The 24,346-nt window shown below is 44.2% G+C and overlaps 1 protein-coding gene across 4 annotated transcripts; it reads left to right on the forward strand.

Annotated features, from left to right (window-relative positions):
- Positions 1–1,250: 1,250 nt before the first annotated feature.
- Positions 1,251–24,316, forward strand: Prc1 (protein regulator of cytokinesis 1). 4 transcript variants are annotated; one of them, XM_006970000.4, is made up of 15 exons: positions 1,326–1,688; positions 6,160–6,292; positions 6,761–6,883; positions 10,555–10,788; positions 10,865–11,035; positions 13,007–13,156; positions 13,438–13,585; positions 14,592–14,728; positions 16,734–16,829; positions 17,813–17,959; positions 18,137–18,247; positions 19,550–19,660; positions 21,076–21,252; positions 21,577–21,618; positions 23,261–24,316. In XM_006970000.4, the coding sequence occupies exons 1-15, from the start codon at positions 1,678–1,680 to the stop codon at positions 23,330–23,332; spliced, it is 1,863 nt and encodes a 620-aa protein (XP_006970062.2). In that variant the 5' UTR covers positions 1,326–1,677; the 3' UTR covers positions 23,333–24,316. The 4 variants fall into 4 exon arrangements, with proteins under 4 accessions (XP_006970064.2, XP_006970062.2, XP_006970063.2 ...); XM_042278683.2 differs by having other exon boundaries at positions 1,531–1,688; positions 21,580–21,618; XM_006970002.4 differs by lacking the exon at positions 21,577–21,618 and having other exon boundaries at positions 1,251–1,688; positions 21,076–21,175.
- Positions 24,317–24,346: the final 30 nt, after the last annotated feature.

Here is a 24,346-nt window from a genome sequence, read left to right on the forward strand (position 1 = left end):
CTTTTAAAGAAAAAAGCAAATGATGGCCTAGGGAGATGGCTCAATAGTTAGTGTGCCTGGTAACCTGAGTGGAGCTCCCAGAGCAGGGGTTCTCACCTTCCTAATGCTGCAACCCTTTTACAGTTCCTCATGTTTGGGGGACCCCCAGCCATAAAATCATTCCATTGCTACTTCATAACTGTAATCTGGCTACTGTTATGAATCATAATGTACATATCTGATATGCAGGATAGGTGATATTTGACCCCTGTGAAAGGGTGGTAGACCCACCAATAATGCAGAGAACTGAATCATGTAAGTTGTCCTCTAGTCTCCACATACTACCACCCCCATAGACACAAATAAATTCAATAAATGTAAGTATTTATTAGAAAAGAAAAGGCAACGATGAGACTTTATAGATGGTACAGTTGACCAATATAGAAAAAACAAACAATTTCAGTTATAAGTCAGTGTAAACCAAACATAATACCTGCTTGTGTTTTGTTTTGGACCTATAAATAGAGCAGAGTGGTTTAAAAGGACGTTAGTATTCATCACCACTGTGGATAACAAAGATACTCCAAACAAAGCTTGGTGGAGACGACAGGATAATAAGTACAACGTCTTTGGAGTGTTTGGCAATTACACTTTTACAAATCATTTCAAAGAAGGTAACAAAAAGGAAATTCATCTCAGCCTTACTTACAAATTTTAGTCTGAGTAGCAAAATGCTTCACTTCAGAGATCCTGCCACTCCAGGATATTAGGTAAATCACGAGAACCGTGACCCAGGTGCGGTAGAGCAGCTAATGACCAGTGGGAAGAGAAGGCCACACAGTGCTTCGATGGCGGGTTCGAATTGTGAAGTTTCCCTAATTACCTAAATCCCTATAATTTGTAAGAAAAACAAAGCCTACCTTATTCCCATTTAGAGCTTAATTAGGCAAGTAAGTCATTTAATTTTTTTCACGTAGCCCAGACTGATTCACCCTCCTGCCTCCTAAATTCTGGAAAAGTTACTCAAATCTTTTCACGTTTTTTCTTCAGTTTAATGATGCTCATTATTGGCAGGTTTGTTTTAATGATTAAATGTGGTAAACTCGTCTACAAAGGTACCAAGCCCAAGCCTGGTTTGCTTTCGGTAAGCTTTCCTGCTAAACCCTGCTCCTGGTGGGACGTCGGGAAGTAGCGAATCGTTGAGCTGTTCTGGCGGTCTCCCTCGTCACCTCCGAGGAAGCACAAAATTTCGAAAGCCAACGGCGCCCGCCGGGTGGGGCTCGGGTGACATCACCGCTCCCCACGGTCCCGTCTCCTTCCCACCCCCGCTTTGAGGCTATAGCGGAGCGGTAGAAATGGAAGACAGAGTGTGCGCATGCGTCTACCCAGGCCGGCGCGCGGCCTTCCCAAGGGTTTCCCACGCCCAGGGCGCAATCCGTGGCTGCTCAGCCCCAAGGCCCGGGCCGGAGCGCCGGTCGCGAGGGGCGGGACGAGGGCGGGGTCCCGTGAGTGGCGGAAACAGGAGCCAATTGTCGGGCGGCTCCGCCTCCGGCTGGGTTTGAATTCCGCGGGGTCCAACGGCTCGAGAGCGGAGCGGAGAGCTGGCTGGGAGCGCAGGCGTCCGCGGGTGGTTACTGTCCTCCGTCCCGCGTGAGGGAGGTGGAGGGTCTCGGTTCTCGGCTGCTCGGAGCGTCCGCCATGAGGAGAAGGTGCGGGTCTCTCAGGGGAGGGAGCCGCTATTGAGATGCGGTCCGGGACGAGGTTCGCGAGCCTGCGTACGCCCGGGCTCAGGCCCCCATGTCTGAGGCTGGGGGCGCTGGAAGCCAGCGGGGCTCGGGAGGGGAGCTGGGCCCGGGGCGAGCGGCGGGGCGAGCGGCGAGCGGGACAGCGCAGGGTGGGGGCCCGGGAGGGCGCGTCTCAGGCCGGGGTGCGGCTGGCGGCCGAGCGCAGGTGCCAGCGAGACCCGCGGCTGCAGCAGCCTCGGGTTCCCGCCCCGCCGCCGCCGCGTCTCAGGTGCAGCGTCTGTCACCAGCCGCTCCGGGTAAACGCCGAGCCTGTAATGGTGCTGACTCCTCATTTCTGTAAGGCCGGCGTCTCACTGATGGGGAGGTGGAACAAGAAGATTGCCTTTGGTTTAACCTAGGCTACGTAGTAGGAGGCCGGTTCTAAAAGCCGTGAAGTTTTAACTGTGTTGTTTTTCTTCGCGTCTGCCCCTTGGTGTTAACCGTTTACTTGAATTGGAAGATGGCTTGATTTCCTTGCAAGTTAAACTCAAATTGCGGGTTTTTTTCCTGATCGTTTTGAGATGCCCAGGCACTGCTTGGGAGTGTCCAATTTGAAATCGGACCAGAACTGACTCTTCAGGCAAGAGGCTGAATGCCAGCCAGTTTTCGCACTTCTAAAATGATATTGGTGCGAAGGGCTCTTGTGCTGAGGCTATACAAATGCCTTCTGAAAGTAGTGGGAGTACTGTGAGATTTAGTATTAGCTTGTAGTCACTGACTTCATAATTTGTTAGAGCCCTGGTTACGTGATTATTGATTTTGATCATATTTTTTACCCCTAGATACTTGGCTTCAAGAGAATGGGAATAGAATGCAAACATTTAATAAATAGTATTGTGAATACAAATTCAGTACAAGGCTAAGGATTCCAGATAATCTCATCTGAACGACATTATACTTAAGCTCTTCTGGGATTAAGATAATGGTGCTTTATGAAGACTATTAAAACCCCAAATGACATCTAAAGGAAACTAGTATTCAGAGTGTATTTGGTTATGATGCCCCTCACCTGTAATCTACACATTTCCCAAGGCAGGAGAGTTCAGGAATCCTGCACTATATAGAGATCCTGTCTCAAAATAGGAGACCCAAACAGCTGGGTATGGTGGCACATATCCATACGCCCACTGCTCTCATGGGAGGTAAAGGCAGGTTTTAGTTCAAGGCTAGACTAACATATGAGACCCTGTTTTCCAAAGTGTGTGTGTGTGTGTGTGTGTGTGTGTGTGTGTGTGTGTGTGTGTGTGTGTTTCGGTATGGGTTGTTCAAGCATCTTCTGATTTTTTTTGTTTGATTTTTGTTTTTTTGAGACAGGATTTCTCTGTAACTGCCCTGTCTGTCCTGGAACTCACTTTGTAGACCAGGCTGGCCTCAAACTCACAGAGATCCACCTGCCTCTCTCTCCCTGTTGCTGGGATTAAAGGCGTGTGCCACCACGCCCGGCATGATTTTTTTTTCTTTTTAAATTTCAAGACAGGGTCTTATTGAGATTACAGGAAGGCCACACCATGGCCAATGCTTTGCGTTTGTTTCAGTTGGATTTGAGGTCCTCGAATTTATGTCTCAGATATTTCTTAAAAGATTTTTTTTATTTTGTTATTTATTTATTTGAGGAGGCTTTTAAAACACAGCCCTGGCTGTCCTGGAACTCACTATGTAGACCAGGCTGGCCTCAAACTCAGAGAAATGCAACTGCCTCTGCCTTCAAGGTGCTGGGATTAGAGGTGTGCACCATCACATATGGCCCCTTCTTTTGGAGGGAAGAGTCTTTTTAATTGTGTGTACTTGTATGGATATTTGCACATGAGTACAGACAGGTGTCTAGAATCAGACTCAGATACTCTGGAAGAGCAGCAATTAGTGATATTCTTTGAGACAGGGTTTCTCTGTGTAGTCCTGGCTGTCCAAGAACTTGCTCTATAGACCAGCCTGGCCTTGAACTCAGAGATCCACCTGCCTCTGCCTCCTGAGTGCTGAGACAGGATCTTACTGTATAACTCTGGTTGGCCTGAGAGAGTCCCCTGCCTCTGGGATTAAAGGTATGCGCCACCACACCCAGTCCTCCTTTCACATTTAATGCACTGCTGTGAATGAGGGTCTGTCAATATGAAGATGATCCAGCTGTAGTGATGGGACTGCAGAGATGGCTCAGAGGTTAAGAGCACTGGCTGCTCTTCTAGAAGACCTGAGTTCAATTCTTGACACCCACATGGCAACTCACAGGGTTTGTAACTCAAGTTCCAAGGGATTCAGTGCCCTCTTCTGACCCCTTAGGCACCAGGCACACACACACACATGGTGCACAGACATCCATGCAGACAAAACACCCGTGCACATAAAAATAAAAACAAATTAAAAACATGTAGTGATGGTGAGTGACATGTTCATCGTTCTCCAGACGAGACTGTGACAGATGAAGGGAACCTAGTTTGTAAAAATACACATCAGAAAATAAGCGGCATATGAGTAGGGTAGGGGGCATTGTCCAGGGAAGAGGCAGGAAGTTCTGTTGGCTGCAGCCTGGAGGGGCTGATAGGTGGGAGGATAAGTTAACTGAACTGTTCTCCTGAGGAGAGTGTGAAGTCTTTGGGAGAGGTGAGCATGTTCTCAGGGACTTGGGTCAGTTTGTTTTTTTCATAGAAATCCAGCTGCCATGGAGATTGGCTAGTGGAGTGGACCTTTAAGACTAAGGAGAAAGTTATTTAATACCAGTTTTGACATGGCTAGCTTTTTATTATCAAAGTGAAGTACAAAAGGCATGCTTCTTTAGGGAAGCTCCTTGGCGTCATAGAAATTGACTCATAGAAATTGTATTAATTGCCTTAATTATTAACATCTCTAAGATGAATGGAGTACAGTAAAATCTTTACCTTGAAAAATTGTTGGATTAGCATGCCTGTCTCCATTTTACATGCTATATGACTAGTGCTTCTGTGACCACTCACTATTCTTTTTTGGTTTATCGAGACAGAGTTTCTCTGTGTAGCTATGGCTGTCCTGGAACTCTCTCTGTAGACCAGGCTGGCCTCAGATCTGCCTGCCTCTGCCTCCTGAGTGCTCAGGTTAAAGGTGTGTGCCACCTGGCTTTTTTTTTTTTTTTTTTTTTTTTTTTTTGGAGACAAGGTAGCTATTGCCATGTGCCCCAAATCCTCCGACCACTTTAAAACAAAACAAAGCCAGGGTCTCTGTATGTAGCCCTGGCTGTCCTAGAACTTGATATGTAGACCAGATGAGCCTTGAGCTCCCTGTCCCAAATTATCTTCCTAAGTGTTAGGATTACAGGCATGTACCACCCAACATTTTTAAATGAGTGTACCAATTTAGACAACATATCAGGAATGTGAAAATTTATTCTTTCTTACATATTTACCACCACGTGATGATGTGATGATATATTTATTTACTTATTTATTATGTACATTGGTTTGTTTTTTTTGTTTTGTTTTTTTTTTGCATGTACGTCTGTGTACCAGATCTCAACTGGACAGTTGTGAGCTGCAATGTGGGTGCTGGGAATTGAACCTGGGTCTTCTGGAAGAGCAGCCCATGCTCTTAATTGCTGAGCCATCTCTCTAGTCTGTAATGATATCTTAAATTTAGCCTTTCTTTGAGTTACTAGTTGTGATTTCAGAATCAAGCTGGGTGTTGTGCACATTTGTAATCCCAGCACTCTGGAGACTGAGAGAAGGCTCTTAGGTTTAAGGCTACTCAGGCCACTTAAGTGAGAGCTGTGTCAAGTCAAGCCTTTGTTTTGCCATCTTACCCACCCCTGGCCTGGGCTGGGAACTGAACATTGGGCCGTACAGATGCTAGGCAAGCACTTGGCCACTGAGCTACAGTCCCAGCCCTACGGCTTCTGTGTAGCCCTGCCTGTCCTGGAACTCACTCTATAGACCAGGCTGGCCTTGAACTCAGATCCTCCTGTCTCTGCCTCCTGAGTGCTGAGATTAAAGGATCTCATTCTATTTCCCAGGTTGGCCTCAATCTCTCAAGTGCAGGCTTTATAGGTACAGGATACCATGCCCAGTTCTTCGTCATCTGTTTTCAGGGGGCTTTCTACATGCAAGCTCGTCTATTAGGGGTTTATTTTACCGACATTTTGTTTGGTTCTTCTTTTATAAAAGGATTTCTGATTTAGTATTTTACTGCCATACATAGAATTATGGATCAAAGTCATTAGGTCTTACCAAGAATGAATGTAATAATTTTGCTTCTTTGGCATTTGGAGGCACAGAGAATAGCTACAGGCTTATTAAACTAGTATGCTTACACTGACTTTATTTTATTCTTAAGGCCACTGGGAAGCTACTCAATTTAGCTCCTGACAATAGTGTTTTTAGTCTTGAGGCAGTGATGCTGGCTGTTATAAGCAAAATGGTTTTATATTGATTTTCAGTGAAGTGCTAGCAGAGGAGTCCATCGTGTGCCTCCAGAAAGCTCTGACTCACCTCCGGGAAATATGGGAATTAATTGGGATTCCAGAGGAACAGCGACTACAAAGAACTGAGGTCGTGAAGAAGCACATCAAGGTGAGTTCGGTGGCTCTGGTCTCTGCAGTGAGACAGGAGGTGGGATGTTGCTGCCTTTTTGAGATAGCAGACAGACTGATATTTGGGGATTGGAGAGGTGGCCTAGTAGGCAAAGGCACCTGTAACTCCATGATATAAGTCTGAAGGCCTGAGCTCAATCACCAGAACCCATATGAGGTATAAGGGGAGAATTAAGTCATCAGGTTGTCTTCTCTCCTTCACACTCATTCCGAGGCGTTTGCATTCCTCCACCCCAGATCATGAGCACACGTAATAATAAATAAATAAATAAATAATATCTGGTCATTCATGCTAGGATTATCACAGGCTCTTCTTGGTTTTGTTTATTTAAAGCCCTTTCTGCAAAATTTGAAGTTATGGGAGTTTTGAGATGCTAGTTGGTTTTATTGTGTTTTGTTTTTATTCCCAGTGGCTCCAAACCTTTACCAACTGTTTTCTCTTTTACAGGACCTTCTGGATAGGATGATTGCTGAAGAGGAGAGCCTGAGGGAAAGGCTTCTCAAGAGCATCTCCATCTGTCAGAAGGAACTGAGTACGCTGTGCAGTGAGTTACAAGTGAAGCCGTTTCAGGTGCGGCAGCACAGCGTGCTGGGGGGGGGGGGGTTGGGGTCTGAGATGGAGGAGTACCTTTTAACTTAGGGATGGAAGTGGAACGCTTTCTTGTGGGAGGAGGGATAGATAGGAGAAATGTGAGAGATAGCTACCCTATTGACATGGAAGAGCTAATAGGTGATCAAAAACTTCTGCGGTAGTTGAGTTTTATAGCTCATAATAATGTTTTAACTTTGAGGAAAAGGTAGGCACAGATGATCTTTGAAAGAGGGGGGCAGGGGAACATTGAAGAAATGGGTTAATTGGTAAAGTCCTTTCCTCATAGGCATGAGAACTGAAATTCAGTCCTCATAATCCTTGCAAAAAAGCCAGATTGCCATGCGGGGATGGCTCACACCTGTAATCCCAGCATTTGGGAGGCCTAGGCAGGAGGATCTCTGTAAATTAAAGGCTATCCTGGTCTACAGAGTGAGTTCCATCCACGACAGCCAGGGCTACACAGAGAAACCTTGTCTCTGAGATAATGGTGGCATGTGCTTGTAACCTCAGCACTGGGGAGGCAGAGACAGGTGGATCTCTGAGGCTGAAGCTTCAAACCAATAAGAGACCTTGTTTCCAAAAAGAAAACAAAAACGAAAATCAAGGTAGTGGCTGGAGAAAGGTTCAGTTGAGAGCATTTGCTGCTCTCGCATAGGAGCTGCCTTCAGTTCCAGCACACGTGGTGGCCTACACCTGTCCTGAACTGTCCAGGGGATCCAGCACCCTCTTCTGGTCTCAGCGGGCACCAGGTTCACATGCAGTCCACTTAGAAGACATGCGGGAGAGAAGCTCATGCCCTTATAAGTAAATCTCGAGAAAAACAAACAAGGTGGGCAGTATCCCCCAGAGTGTCCTCTGTCCTTGGTCCATTCGTTCACATACATGTATGTGCTCCCATCACCCCCACAGAATAAAGTGGGGTACATAGGAGGCAAAGATACCTAGTGATACAAAGAAAGGGTACCAGACAAAGTTCAACCTTTGTGGTTCTTTTAATCATCAAAAGCTGCATACCACTGAACCATCCAGAATGGTTCTGAAAAGCTGGGACACGTAGGCGGGAGCTTTGAAAGGTGGTGATAACTGGTTCTCACGTCCCATTTACTGTTACAGGAATAACTAACACTGGGCCTATAAATGCAGTAACTCTAGCAGTCAGACTGCCTTTTAAGGGTAAGGATAATTCATCCCTAGCAGTCAAGAGCATTCAAGCAGACCATGACATTAGAGTAGTTTCCTGAAATTAACATAAATGACAGAGATTTGCTACATCAAGTTTCTCCTTTTTTGTTTTGTTTTGCTTGGAAACTTGCAGTGTGAAATTAGGTACTTGAGAAGCTGGGAGTGCACTGGGGCATCCATCCTCCTTGAGTATATGGCAAGTTTCTAACAATCCTAATGAAACTGTATTTGTAGAACATATAATTACTACTCACCCTATTCCCTTGTTTATCCACTAGGACTAGAGCAGGATCTACTAAATTGATTGTTACTGGTAAAGAGATGATTAGTGTAAGGATTCAGTTAATACGAACTAGATAAACCATCTTCTAGCTAACCAAAGGAAGCTTTCTGGTCCTTGTACACCTCTTGTAAAGCATCCTGGCACTTAAAACAGTCAGATTCAGAGAATAGACTAGAGTGGGTGGGAGCATAAAACGAGGGCCTTTTGTCAAATTAATAGTTTCAGTTTTGCAAGATGAAATGAGTTCTAGAGTTAGTAATTGTTAGTAAATATAGAGTTAGTAAAAAACAGCTATATTTACAATTACATCCTAATAAAGCCATCATAAATGTAAAAAAAATGTACAGTTCCTACAATTCAATTACTGAAAGTTGTAATTGGTTATTGTACACATGCACAAAACACATTAGCCTAGAGTTGGGCACCTCATACACAAATGTCCAACTTGTGAATTAATACAATATTGTAATCGTACCACTGTGGATGTAGTTCAGTGGTAGCAGGTTTGACCAGCATGATGTCCTAGTTTTAATCTCTGGTATTGGCCAGAAATAAAAGAAGAGATCGGGCCAACAAGATGGGTCAGCAGAATAGCTTGTCATGTAAAAGCCTGATGACCTGAGATCAACCCCCAGAGCCCACATGAGGATAAGCAGAAAGAATCAACTTCATAAAGCTGTCCTGTGACTGTCTCATGCATGTCATGGCAAAGTGTGTGTTTCCCTACTATCTACAACAGCAATACATTTATAAAACTATTTAGCTTTTTAAAAAAATGATAAAGTTCTTAAAATATGACAACTTTATTGTTTAGTGGTGATTTTTGTTTGTTTGTTTTTGAGACAGGGTTTCTCTGTGTAACAGTCCTAGCTGTCCTGGAACTGCTTTGCGGAGACCAGGCTGGCCTTGAACCCATACAGATTCACCTGGCTCTGCCTCCCAAGTGCTGAGATTAAAGGCGTTTCGCCATCATCGCCTGGCAGATTTTTTTTTTTTTTTTAATTTATTTTGTGGTTGTGTGGATGTGCATATGCTGTTGGCATGTAGAGGTCAGGGGACAACTTGCTTGAGTTGGTTTTATCCTTCTGCCATGTGGGTTCTGGGGATCAAACTCAGACCGCCAGGCTTGACAACAAGCCTTTACCCTCCGAGCCGTCTTGACAGCCCTGGTCTCAGGTGTGAACTGTGTATGTCAGTGTTGTGCCAGTGTCAAAAGGTTGACACATTTGATTGTTGCTTGGTGTGATAGTGAAGGCCTGTAATCTTAGCATGTGGAAACCTGAGCCAGGAAGATCTCAAGTTCAAGGCCAGTGAGACCATCTCAAAAAAAAGTATTCCATAGTTTGTGTAATTTGAGTACTGGAATGAAAGTGAAAAACAGGCAATATAGATTCTGCTGAGTACATCCTGCTTTCGTCCGTTGTGAAGGTGAAAAATCGTGAAGTCTGTTGCTGAGTTGGAGACGCCTGTATTTAGTACCACTGCACTGCACACTTAAGAGTGGCAAAGATGGCGCCGGGCGGCGGTGCCGCACGCCCTTAACCCCAGCACTCGGGAGCCAGAGGCAGGCGGAGCTCTGTGAGTTCGAGGCCAGGACAGCCAGGGCGACACAGAGAAACCCTGTCTTGATAAACCAAAACAAAACAAAAAACAACCGGCAAAGATAGTACATAGGGAGATAATTTAGGAGTATTTTACCATAGTAACAAATCGGAAAAGGAAGTTGGGCGTGGTGACCCATACCTGTAATCTCAGCACCTGACACAGAGGTGGGAGGATCAGGACTTTGAAGTCTTCCTTAGCCACATAGTACAAGTCAAGAGATAGACAAGGCCCTGTTTGCCTTTCCCTGCTAGAAACCCTAGGTGATCCTCTTTACATCATTTTCTGGTGGCCATATAAACTACCTCTGGGTGTTGGTTTGTTGGTTGGTTGGTTTGTTTTGAGACAGGGTTTCTCTGTGTAATAGCCTTGGCCATCTTGAAACTGATTTTGTAGACCAGGCTGGCCTTGAACTCACAGATATCCCCCTGCCTCTGCCTCCCAGTGCTGGGATTAAAGGTGTGTGCCACCACCCCTGGCTTAAACTGCCTTGTTTGTAAATGTAAACATTTGTCCTTCATGTTCTCTCCCAGTTTCCTTCCCATCCTTGGACCTTACAAGACTCCTATCTTCTTTCACACAGGAAGAAAGAGACACAACTGTCTTGCAACTAGAAAAAGATTTGCGCACTCAAGTAGAACTGATGAGAAAACAGAAAAAGGAGAGAAAGCAGGAACTTAAGCTACTGCAAGAACAAGATCAGGAACTCTGTGAAATTCTCTGTGTGCCTCCCTATGATGTGGACAGCACCTCCGTCCCCACCTTAGAAGAGCTGAACCTGTTCCGACAACGCCTGGCAACTTTGAGGGAAACAAAGGTATGCTGTCTGCATCCAGTCTACCCTACAATTTCACCTGGTGGCCAGGTATCTTAAAATAATGTGTTTGTTTTAGGAATCTAGGCACGAGCAATTTGTCAACCTTAAGAAACAAATCATACTGTGTATGGAAGACTTAGAGCACACTCCAGATACAAGCTTTGAGAAAGACGTCGTGTGTGAAGATGAGAGCGCCTTCTGTTTGTCCCTGGAGAACATCGGAACACTACAGAAGCTGCTGCAGCAGGTAACCCTGCTCATTAGGTGTGGCCTCTCCGAGTGTCCATCAGGGGAGACTAACAGCTTTCCTGTAGACGCAAATAAGGTGCCGTGTGAACTAAGAGAAGAGCAAAGTGGGTGTTTGGGGGGGGGGGGTGATCCAACCTTTAATCCCAACACTTGGGAGGCAAGGGCAGGCAGATCTCTGAGTTCAAGGTCTATGGAGGAGGTCCAGGACAGCCAGGGTTATACAGAAAAACCCTGTCTGGAAAATAGAGGGGGAGAGGGAGAGAAAGAAAGTGAAGACAGAATAATATGTAATATCTGTTTGTTTGGAGAGTGTGTGTGTGTGTGTGTGTCAGAGAATAAGTGAAGACAAAGAACAATATGTACTATCTGTTTGTTTGTTTGTTTGTTTGGTGTGTGGGTGTGATGGAGAGCATGTGTCAAAGCTCAACTGCAAGTGTCCTTACCAGGAGCTCTCCACCTCAGTGAGACAAGTTCTCACTAATTGGCCAGGCTTGCCAGCCACTGAGCCTTACAGATCTGTCTCACCTTTCCTGTGCTAAGATGTAAAGGTAGTTGGACTTTCTTAGGACTGCCAGCCCCCAAATAATAACACAGACACTTACTATTAATTGTGAAAGCTTGGCCTTTAGCTTATTTTTGTTCCTAACTAGCTCTTACAAATTAAATTAACCTATTTCTATTAATCTATGTTCTGCCATGTGGCTTTTTGCCTCTCTTCCATTCTGTATGTCTGACTCCCTCCACGTCCCTGTGGCCTCTCTCTCCTGCTTAGATTCATCCTGAGTTCCTCTCTGCTCTGAGTTCCACCTAACCTCTAAGTCCCAGCGGTAGAGACTGAACTCAAAACTTGTAGTCTCTTGAATTCTAGACCCTAGACAATGGGCCCAAATCATAGCCCTGACCTGTTTTTTCTTTTAATTTAAAAAAGAAGTCCAAATTACCTTTTGTGTAAAATAGAAATAAATATTCTTAGAATATTGCCAGAGGTCATAAGAATATATAGCAGATGACAACTGATATTCATAAGGTCAACTCACCAGATGACTAACTCTGTGATGGAGGAACCTTGTCAAGCAATGCTTATGGGGCTCAGGATACTATGAATGCTGTTTTTCTTCTGCCTGTAATTTTCTTGTGCACTACCACAATTCCGTAGTGTGTTTGCCACTTATTGGGCACAATTATTTCTGTGGATTGACAGATTATTTCTTCTTATACTGTATAATTTTAACAAATAAAATATACTTTCATAGCCAGGCCTTCATTCCACGGCTTCAAGACAGTTACATACAATTAGCTATTTTAAGACCTCATAGCAAATTCAAAGTAGAGTATTTGCCCTTGCAAATGAATTCGTAAGATAAACCCTCACAGAAAATGCACAAGAACGAATTCCCAAGTGTCTAATTGTTGAACCAAGGTCAGGCGTAAAGTAACCTTAGTACCAGTTCTTCAATTGCAAAAGTCTGGCTGATAACATTAAAGACAGAACAAATTCTCTCAACAATTGACTCTCTGCACCAACTCCTAACCTCATTTTTATGATACAAGACTCAGGGTTGAACCAACTAACTGTTTATGTTTAGGTCCTGAAATTTACTCCAGTGACAGAATACCAATTAATCAATTAACCAAGTCCAGAGAGAAATAGCTTCATGTCCAGCTAAACTGTGGGGGAGGTTTTCACAATTAGCCAGGGCTGCAGAGGATAATCTAACCTCTAGCCTTGAATAAAGAGTCACAAATTTCCTTCTTTGTGATCCCGGGTTGCATGTGGGATAGGAAAATATATTTTTAGTTTTGGGACACTTTCAAAGCCAGCCTATGCTACATAGAGGAGATATGAATATGAATATATATGGAGCTCATAAAAATGCTTTCTCTCCTCATGGGTCCAGACATTTTCCTGAGAGACTTAAGAAGGCTAGCCTTTGTATTTTGGTGTAACCACTGCTTTTCTTTGCTCCAGCTGGAAGTGAAAAAATCAAAAAATGAGGCAGAGTGCGAGGCACTCCGTGTTCAAATCCGAGAGCTCTGGGATAGGTTACAAATACCCGAAGAGGAGAAAGAACCTGTGGCTGCATTTATGACTGGGTCAAAAGCCAAAGTCAGGAATGCGGTAAGACAACCGATGGGTGTTGGGTAACTAGTGCTCTCTGGGTTAGCATTTCTGGGTCCAGTCTAATGTCCTTACTACTTATGTCTTGGGCCAGCAAAGACAAGTTCTATTTAGGCACGTTTTGTGGGCATATTCCTTAGATTTCTGGCTTTTACAATCTTATAAAGTGTGTTGTTGATTTACTTCTATAGCTTTGTCTTGTAATTTTATTTAAACATGGAAAGGTAAACAAGTAAATATGAAGGTGTGTCTCTATATCACCTTTGTCTTTTTTCTTTCAGCTGCAATTAGAATTGGATCGGTTAGAAGAACTGAAAATGCAAAACATAAAGCAAGTGATCGAGACAATCCGAGTGGAGCTGGCTCAGTTCTGGGACCAGTGTTTCTATAGCCAGGAGCAGAGACAGGCTTTTGCCCCTTACTATTCTGGTTAGTACAGAGGTGATGCTCTTCATGTGGCTGCCCTCACATGAAGGTCTTTTACAAGCTCAGCCACTCACCAGGAAGTTGTGTATTTCTACTTCTGAGCAGATAGAACCAAGCCTTAAAAGTATTACCTCACAGGCCAGGCGGTGGTGGCACATAGCTTTAATCCCAGCACTCGGGAGGCAGAGCCAGGCGGATCTCTGTGAGTTCTAGGCCAGCCTGGTCTACAGAGTGAGTTCCAGGAAAGGTGCAAAGCTACACAGAGAAACCCTGTCTCGAAAAACCAAAAAAAAAAATTACCTCACTTAGTTTTTATGTCTTAAGAAAAGTGCCCTAAAGCACAAAGTTTTGAGCAATTGAACCCAGAGACATAACAGCTAAATGCTTGAGCCTTTGTCTGAACTCGGGGAGTCAAGAGTTTCAGGCTGTCTTAAACTGAGCAGAGAGGTGAAGTATCCTAATGAAATAACAGATCTTTAGGTAGTTTATGTGTCAGTCGGCTGGGCAAGGCATAAAGGAAGAGTATGTAAAAAAGAAGAGAATACATTTTGGAGAAATGTGCATTGATTTAGACTGTTGTAGTCCACCCCAGCTACTGTGGCTGGCTTTTATTCCTCTCTCTTTTCTTTTTTAAGGTTTATTTTTACTTTGTTTACTCCTATGTCATTTTATGATAAGGTAGAAAATTTTCCATACTGTAGGGTTAGTTAATGGAATACCAAACACGACAGCCGTGGTTCTCAACCTTCCTAATGCTGGGGCTCCAAATACTGTTCCTCGGGTTGTTCTGACCCCCTCCTCAACCATAAAATTATTTCGTTGTTACTTCATAACTAATTTTGCTATTGTTATGATTCCTACTGTAACTGTCTGATGTACAGTATATCTGATGTGTGACCCCAAGGTGTCAAGACCCACAAGTTGAGAACCACTGCATTAAAGGCATTTGATTAAAAAAAAAAAAAAATCCCAAACTAAAAAAGCCCATTACTGAACTTTTCTGTTGCAGATGACTACACTGAAAACCTGCTTCATCTTCATGACGCCGAGATTATACGGTTAAGAAACTATTATGAAATGCATAAGGAACTATTTGAAGGTGTCCAGAAATGGGAAGAGAGCTGGAAACTCTTCCTAGAGTTCGAGGTAACATCTTCTGTATTTCTCCAGAGTGAAATAAACCATCAGGAAAGCATGCCGGGTGTGGTAGCCCATCCCTGTAATCCTGGAGCTTGGGAAGCTGAAGGATTGTCATGGGCTCTACCCCGCCTGGGCTTCAACGTGAAAGGAAAAACATTACAAATAGAGAAGTCAGACCCTCAGTAGAAAAAAGTGTGAGGCTTACGTCCAGCTAGTTCCCTGGTCATCTCACTTCTGCTTGAAAGCAGAGAGAGGTCATAAACAGAAATGTAAATGTCGAGTCCCCGGTTGACACACCTACATTAGGAGAGGGAATAAAAGAGGGTAGTGCCCCCTGCAGTTAGTATTATTTATAGGCTGTACCAATCAGGCACCATGTCAAGAATACTACTGATTACCTGCCCCTAGTTTTGAGTAGCACATCTAATTTATGTTATATACTCATTACTGTGTATATGTTAGAAAATAACAAAAATGAAAAGTAAAAAAGAATAGTTTTTTTTTTTTTGAGACAGGGTTTCTCTGTGTAGCTTTGCGCCTTTCCTGGAACTCACTCAGTAGCCCAGGCTGGCCTCGAACTCACAGAGATCCGCCTGCCTCTGCCTCCCGAGTGCTGGGATTAAAGGCGTCCGCCGCCGCCGCCGCCGCCGCCACCACCACCACCACCCCCCCCACCCCCCCACCCCCCCCCCCCGGCAAGAATTGTTTTTGTTTTTGTTTTTTTGATGCTGAGAATTGAACTGAGGGTCTTATGCATGTTCTACCATTCAGCTACATCCCAGCCCAACATTTGGCACTTTCTGACAATGCTGGGGATTAACCCAGGCCTCCCCTCCCCTGAAGATCTACTGGCAATGGTTACTGAGGGAGGGAGAGACTTTTCTTAAGTAGTGTAGCTATTGGAAAGTTGCCCCTGCTCCTGTAAATAAGGCTTCCCCTATGATCCTGTAAGCAACCCTCATTGAAAGCTCTTTGGGTCACCCCCTCAAAAACAAGGGGTAGGAAGGGACAGCTGGCAGGAGGAAGGGAATTGGCAGCAGCATTGGGGAGGTGACGAGAGAGTAAGAGGTTGAATATGAACAAAACACATCTTGTACATGCATGAAGACATGGAACTCAGCCGGGGAGCAGTGGTGGCACACGTCTTTAATTCCAGCACTTGGGAGGCAGAGGCAGGTGGGTATCTGAGTTCAAGGCCAGCCTGGTCTACAGAGTGAGTTCTAGGATAGACAACTAGGGCTAGAGTTACACAGAGAAATGCTGTCTTGAAAGGAAGAAAGGAAGGAATGAAAGGAGAAAAGAAACTCACAATTATGTATAATATATGCTAAGAAGTTTTTTGTTTTTTTTTTAAAGGAAATGCTAGTTTTCTTGATTCCCCAGTGAATGACCTTATATATGGCAGGTAGTGCCCATGGTCTAGAAAATTACCAGTTCTCACTGTTGAGTAAACAAGAATGCAAAACTTATAAAATCCTTTAACATATGCATCTGATGAGGAGGAGTCTTAGCAGAAGTAATTGGTGTCTATGATGGGTTTCTGTTTTTGGTGTGTTACATGGTATATGTATGTGTAAGTGTTCATGTGTATGGGAGGGAGCACATATGTACATGTGCAAGCCAGAGATTATTATCAGGAGTCTTCAATTGCTCCTCTTCGTTCTGAAACAAGGTTTCACTATGGAGCTCTGGCTGCCCTGGAACTCATTGTGCAGACCAGGCTGGCCTTGAAATTACAGAGAACCGCCTGTCTCTGCCTCTCGAGTGCTGGCTTCTACCTTATTTCTAGAGATAAGATCTCTCACTGAACTTGGAGCTCATAAATTAGACTGGAGAGGATCCTCCTGTCCAACAGTCCCAACCCCTGAGCACTGGGATTACAGGCGTGCACTACCACATGTTGATTTTCCCATGGGTGCTGGGGACCTGAACCCTAGTCGTCCTGCTTATTCAGCAGGCATTCTGCTGGGTCATCAGCCCTCTAGGTTTGACTCTAATGTGTTGTTCACAGAGAAAAGCGTCAGATCCAAGTCGGTTTACAAACCGAGGGGGGAATCTTCTCAAAGAAGAAAAGGAGCGAGCGAAGCTCCAGAAAACACTCCCTAAGGTAATTCTGGTTGTGAGACCTTATTCTTCCTTTTCAAACATAGGAAGAACAGTCAGTATGTATTGAGCCTTTAGTGTAGCAACTGAGTATCAGAGTCTGAGTTTTCTAAGGCTGCCACAACTAAATACCAGAGACTAGTTGGCTTAAAACAGAAATTTATCTGTTTATACTTCTGCATGCTAGAAGTATGAGCTCAAGGTGTCTTTGAAAGATAGGGTTGGGTCTCTCCTGACGTCTGTACTAGACTATAGCTGGCCATCCTCTGTTCCTGTGTCTTCACATGGTCTTTCCTCTGGGTCTCTGTCCTAATTACTGCCTATCCTGTTGGATTAGGTCCTACCCTGATGACCTTATTTGAACCCATTTACCTTCTTAAAGATGCTTAAAGATGACACTGAGGTGTGGGTACTAGGCTGTGTTATTCACAGTAAATAACAATTGTGTCTATAGCATAAGCAAACTTTGCAAAGTGCTGTGCACTTTATCGTCTTCTGTTTAGTAACAGTACTAAATACCTTTAGACTTTCGCCAGATACTATTCATGGTGTTTCATTTATTCATGTAATTGTCCAGTATCCCTATAGGTTAATATTATTTCCATGTGTAGAGATGAGGGGACTGAGATAGTTCAACTTACCCTCCTTTACTGCTAGTGAAGAGGCTGACTCCATATTGAAACCCTGATAGTGTGTGTGCGCCCATAGTCTTGTTTTAATACACCCTGTCTAGGTAATGTTGATATTCCCAGGCTGCTTCTCACTTAAGGCATCAAAACCACCATTTTCAGACTGGGTCCTTGCTTTTTTCCTTTTTGGTGGCTGTCTAAATGGACTCTCGTCTTTGATTTCCATTTACTCCAACCTACGTTCAGTGGGTTCAGCTGTCAGAAGGTTAATGCCACTGGGAAAGAGTCTTGCTTTAGATTAATTATTTCATTGGAGTAAAGATTTGAAGTAAATAACATGTCCCTGTTTCCGGGCCAGCTGGAAGAGGACTTGAAAGCCCGGATTGACAAGTGGGAACAAGAGCAGTCAATGGCATTTGTGGTGAACGGGCAGAAATTCACGGAGTACATTACAGAACAATGGGAGCTACATCGGTTGGAGAAGGAACGAGTCAAACAGGAGCGAGTAAGTTGTGCACACCGATTAGGAGAAGAAGATAGCAAGTAGTGGTCCTGCGCTCTCCGGGGATCAGGGATTATTGAAGAATAGGTGGACTGCGGCAGCTTCTCCTACCGCAGCCTGCAGATCTGTGCCGGGGTTTCTGGATCTGCCGTCTTATGGGCATGTCATTGTTTCACCCAGCAACTAAAGAACAAGAAACAGACAGAGACAGAGATGCTGTATGGCAGTGCTCCCCGGACACCGAGCAAGAGACCAGGGGTGACTCCCAGCAAGCCTGGCAAAGTACGCAAGGTAAATCTATCTCTTGCTGTCGCTGTTCACGAGGGTGTAGGGAAGCCAGAGTTCTTTGCTTTTTATTGCCCTTTGTCCTGCTAAGAAGGTAAAAGAGTTTCTGTTTCTAGGCTGGGTCTATTTGAGAGGGTATGGGAAAACATTCAGAGTAGCACTTACAGAGACAGTCGAAGAGCGGCCAGTTCTGTGCCAGTTACGAAAACCTTGAATGAATAAACCCCTGGTGGCTGACAATTGCCACCAACGTTCTGTGGTGAAGTTGCAGTCATCATCCAAAGCTAGGCAGTAATGCAACACAGCATTCTGGAGGCAGAGGCAGGCAAATCTGAGTGGAGGCCAGCGTGGTCTACAGAGTGAGTTGTAGGGCAGCCAGGACTACAAAAAAGTTCATCATCCTGTAATTTTAACAGGTAGTCACAGTACTAGATTAAAGATAGCTTCCATGCTTTTAATAAATGCCTCTTGGAATGCTGGGTGGGATTACAGGTTTGAGCCACCACACCCAGCATGTTAAGCATTTTTAAAAATTAAGTAGAGCATATATGCAAGGCCCTCGGCTTAATCTTTACCATTAAAAAAAATTTACAGCTTTATTTAGTATAATAAGCATGCAGTATATAACGTGCACTTTAATATGTTTTGACAAACATAACACTATGGAACTATCACTATAGTGAAGATAAAAGACATATCCATGGCTCCAAAAGGTTCTTAGTGCCACTTTGCTAGGGTCTGAGGATGGAGGAAGAGAATACAGTCAGGAATTTACTCTGTCACAATGTTGCATTTTCTAGCATTTTATACAAATAGAATCATGCACTATATTTTATAAGGTTTCTTTCATTTATCATGTTTCATTCATCTATGTTGTATGTATTAATAAGTGATTCCTTTTTATTTTGGGCAGTATTCTATTTTGTGCATATATAATAATCTGCTTGTCCAGCCACCTGTCAAGGGATATTTATTTCTAGCTTTGGGCTGTTAACAGATAAAACTGCCATAAACATGTGTAAGTCTTCATATGGATATATACTTTCATTTCTCTTGGGTAAAATGTTTGGGTCAGATGGTACGTGTCTTGTGCCATAAGTAGTTATATAAATTTGTAGTTTCATCAGATCTAAATAGGTTTTGAAACATTTCTTCAATTTCCTTAAAGCTGTGCAGTATTATGCACAGCCAACGTTACTATGGAAGCTCCTTCCTGGACACTTGATGCTCACTTTCCTACAGGGTAGAGCTGAGTTGTTAGAAAGGCTGATGTTGTTAACCTCCCATCAATAAAGTATCTCTTTTTAGATGAACACCACCACCATGTCCAGTGCTACACCCAACAGCAGCATTCGGCCTGTCTTTGGTGGAACAATGTACCGGTCACCTGTATCCCGACTACCTCCTTCTGGCAGCAAGGTTAGTGTATTCTGTACAAGCATATCCCTGTTGCTATGTGTTTTCCCAGAGGTCCTCCTCGGCCTAGTCTCTTAAGATCACAGTTTGGTGATCATTGTGATTCTGAGAGTCAGGCCAGAGCCAGAGTCATTAGACCAGGGCTTTTGTTTTCTTTAGACAGAGCTTCTCTGGCTGTCCTGGAACTCAGAGATTTGCCTGCCTCTTCCTCCAGAGTGCCTAGGACTAAAAGTGTGCGCCATCACCACCTGGCAATAGCTTGATTTATAATCATTAATGTTGACTATAATTAGACAGACAGTACAGGATTATAGAAGTAAGTTTAGGGAACTTCCATTTGTTGGAAATTCTGCCCTAATTAAGCTAAAGTTCAGTAATGATTTTTTTTTTTTTAATGAAATTCAAGTCAGCATCTCAGCAGTTAAAATAAAAAATTCTAACAATACACTCTAAGGACATATTCATTTGATACTTAATTGAAAGGGAATTATGGTAGGAAAATACTACAAGTTTGTGTTCTGTGATTAAACCATCACGTTCCTGTAACAGCAGAGCTCTATGCAAAGATGCTGCTGCAGTCTATGCTGTAAGCCATCTATGCTGTAAGCTGTCTTGAATCAGCACAGTCAGACAGCATTTGTTGGCACAGTGTGGCAGGACATGCCAGTTCCAGCGTGCTGTGTTCAGAGCAGAGGCTGCAGTGAAGTAGACAGTACACAAGTAACTGATGCTGGAAACACCTCCGATTCACGAGACATTGATTCTGAGTCAGCTTTGGTCACACTCATTCAAAACCATTTTGTTACGGAGTTCTTCATGACTCCTCATGTGGGTCGTGACCCACTGTTTGCGGAATTCTTCGTGACTCCCACAATCAGTTATATGACTCATGTGGGTCGTGACCCACGGTTTAAGAGCTGGGCATTAGATAATGGTCAAAGACGAGGGGACAAGTCACCAACCCTACTGCAGCATGGGAAGGATGGGGTGCGCTGTTAGGCGGCTTCTGGATAACTCGACCCACTGAGAAGTAGGAACTTTGCTAAGAAGTACAATTCATGCTGGGAGCTAGGGCTTTCATAGGTCGGTAGTCAAGCACAGCTTGTGTTCAACAAGCCATGGCTTTGGTGCCCAACACATTTTTATAAAGCTAAAACTGCACGTTTTGTTTTGTTTTGAGACAGGGTCTCTCCATGTAGCTCTGGCTGTCCTGGAACTCACTAGGTAGACCAGGATCTCAGCGATCCACCTGCTTCCGTTGGGATTAAGGTGTACACCACCACACCTGACTTAACTACACCATTTTTCAGCCAGAAGTGTAGGATTATAAGCATGAGTAACATAAATGCAGCATCAGGTTTTGTGTGAGTCCATCATTCTAGGGTGATAGATAACACGGATATCTTTCTTCTCTGCAGTCAGTTATCACTTCTATGTGTTCTGGAAAGAAAACACCTAGAGCTGCCCGGCTCAGGGCCAACAAGGAGAACATGGAGCTCAATGGCAGCATCCTGAGCGGTGGGTACTCTGGCTCGACCCCCCTCCAGCACAACTGCAGCATTAAGTCTGTTGCCAGCACCTATTCTGAGTTTTCGGTAATTCACCTTTTCTGATATCTACCAGTCTCTGGGGAGCACACAGTTGGCAGAGCGGGTATCTTCCCAAGGGCATCCAGGGTACTGAGTCAGGACAGTGACCTGAAGGCTGAGAATCCCTTTCCTGCCTTGATCATGGTAGGGTGTGGGTGGCTTAAGGAGGTGTACAGGAAGGAAGTTGATATCAGCAACTAGACATTTGACCTGGATCTTCTGTGTAAGCCGTACCGTTCATTCCCTGGCTGCAGGAGGTAACCTGCTAATGACTGCCCTGGTGCTCTCTTGGTGGAGTTCTTGGTAATTGTCTTAATTCTTTGTTCTTAGAAGGACCCGTCCCTCTCTGACAGCTCCACTGTTGGGCTTCAGGTCTGTATGGCAACCCCTGCATGTCCCACGTCCCCTTTCCAAACTGATCTGTCATCTGCTGGCTTCATTCCCATCTGGGCACAGTACTACACTAACCCATAATCTCAGCTGTATCAACATAGAACCTTAAATAAAAACCAAACCAAAACAACAGTAAGCAAAAAACAAAAACAAAAACAAAAAACAACCAACCAAGAATTCTATTACAGGCTTCAGAAATAAGTGTCTGGTTTCTATGTCCAGTAGACTGATATGCTGGCTAACAAGAAAACATGTTCAGACTTGAATTGGATTCTCAGCCCCACCTAGGATTATCTACATACACATATATGTATGTACATATAATGTACCTATGTACAAAAACAAAGAAATTGAAAAAGAATACCTGGCCCCTGTCACCAGTTGTGATATCAAAGTTCTAGAATGTGCTAGAAAGAGTAAAGCCCCCCTCAAATGGGGACGGGAACCCCAGCTGTGTGCTGCTTATACTGAGGCTCTTGGCCTGTGTGCTGGTTATTTCCTGGAGTATATATATACCTTACTAACCCACTGGGCTTCGTCCCTGTCTGTCTACATAGGCTGGCCTGCGCTCACTTCCTCACCTCTACCAGTGAGCTGCTGCTAATGTGTGTGAAGACTGAAACGCCCTTCTCACCACAGCCGTCCTTACCGTCTATCATCCTGCTAACTGCAATGCCTTTCCCTTAACCATCTGCTTTCTCTTCCCTCAGTATCTCACCAATGAGAGGTGAAGGCTGCCCCTTAACCCTTTCGGGGACACGAAATTAAAGCTGGGACTGCCTCCTCAGTGCCACAGGGAAGGGGAGTGAGACCTAAAATGAGCGTGGCCAGTTTGGAATGTTGAAACTCCTCATGTTCTGGCCCTTCTTCCCAGTGACCTGGGTGGTGGTATTTCTATCAGGAGAAATGGGTATATGGAACTCTTGTTGGCTGATTGCTGAATGATCCAGCTTTCCTTTTTTTTTTGCTTGCTCAGCCAAAGCCCATTTTGAGGCTTAAATGTACCTTCACATCATCTACCTCTGGCTAAGCCTGGAGGGTTTCTTCTGCATCAGCAGCTATGGTTGACAGACCTCCATGGGGCAGCACCAAAGCCCCTCACTCAGCTGACCTGACTAACCCACCTTCCTCAGTGACCCTTCTGTTCTCTTGTTCTGTCCTCTGCTTCTCCACCATGTACTCCAGCATGAGATCAAATCACCAGCAGGTTACAAAGCCCTCAGCCCCCGGGATTGGTAGATAAATGGTCTGGCCCTTGTTTTACAAAGGGATCAAGAAACCAGAGCTTAGCATGTGCAAGGCCCTGGGGTTCTGTCCCCAACAGGGAGAGGAAAAAACCAAAAACAATGGTTTCTTGCTTGGCTAAATTATGCAAGTAACTGAAATAAGGGTTCTCTTCAAGTTCTAAGATTGGACTGGTTGAGGGTGAGAGCGGGACCTCTGTGTGCATGTGCTGGGTCATGACTAACAGAATGGTGCTCAGTTTCCCAGTCTGTTTCCAGCACAGCTGTGCTAGGAGCTCTTGGGACACTGCCCTGGGGGCTTTGTGCTAACCTTAACCACGTCTGAGTGGAGGGGCATACACTAGTGCTCTCACTGATGTTGTTTAATCTTTCAACAGCGAGAACTTTCAAAGGCTTCCAGATCTGATGCTACTTCTCGAATCCTCAATTCAACCAACATCCAGTCCTGAGAATCCTTGACCAGTTAGCCAGCTGTGGCTTCCTAGGCCTAGACTGGACTGACTGACTTTACTATACAGGGGTGACTATAGTTTTTCTGCAGTTTGGGATGTTTGAAACCACCTTGGGCAGGTTCTGTGTGTACCTAACTTAAGATGTGAGTACAACAGATGGAAAGCCTTCATAGGTGTAGTAGGTCCACAGAGACACCTTAAAAGTCTAGTTATGACTGTTAAGTACAAACTTTAACATCTGGTACCTAATTTTTTTTTCTCTACCCCATAATTCTACTACTTAAAGAATGATCAAGGATCTGTCTTACTACATTACTGTATTGAAAAATGAGAAAATGATTGTGCCCAGCCTTGGGGTATGAGACAAGCAATTCTGTCTTGTAGACTTGGATTTAGCAATTAACATCTTTACCAAAAAACATTTTTTTGTTGATGTTTAGGGACATTCAATTAATGCTGTAGCTATGGTAGCTTTGATTTTACCCAGAGGCCTATGCCCGTCGCCCCGCACTATCCCAGTGAGGATTTCTGGTGTTCCAGCATTTGAGATGGCTTGACCTGCTGCCCAAGAGCAGCAGTAAGCGTTGTTTGTATAGTGCAATCTCTTGATGAAGTGTGTGTGTGTGAACACACATGCTTGTCTGACCTGTTGAGTTTTCCCCAGCTCCACCCCTCTGCTCACTGTGCCTAGTTCTATTATTCCTTGTAGTTGACAACCACGTGGAGAGGCTATGGGGGGTCATTTGTCATGGACGCCAGCAACTTTGCACATCTGAAAGGAAGTGTTCCTGCAGTCACATCCAGAAGATCACTACTCTTCCCAAAGCACTATTATTTATTCTCTGCCTGTGCCAGTTCTGTCACCACATTAAATGACTCTTTCAAACTTGGTCTGTGTCAGCATGCTGTCTGTTTACTCAAATATATATGTTCTCCTTTTAAATATATTAAAATAAAGTGTATATAGTTACCTTTCAAAAACTATATGTTGTTTTTTTCTCCAAATCAATG

The sequence above is a fragment of the Peromyscus maniculatus genome, chromosome 1 (genome assembly GCF_049852395.1).
Source record: "Peromyscus maniculatus bairdii isolate BWxNUB_F1_BW_parent chromosome 1, HU_Pman_BW_mat_3.1, whole genome shotgun sequence".
Classification (NCBI taxonomy): Eukaryota; Metazoa; Chordata; class Mammalia; order Rodentia; family Cricetidae; genus Peromyscus; species Peromyscus maniculatus.

Excerpts from the sequence above, each read along its gene's own strand:
- Prc1 (XM_006970000.4), top strand. Across the intron at positions 6,293-6,760 it reads TCGTGAAGAAGCACATCAAG|GACCTTCTGGATAGGATGAT; the intron begins GTGAGTTCGGTG and ends TCTCTTTTACAG. Across the intron at positions 17,960-18,136 it reads AACGAGTCAAACAGGAGCGA|CAACTAAAGAACAAGAAACA; the intron begins GTAAGTTGTGCA and ends TGTTTCACCCAG.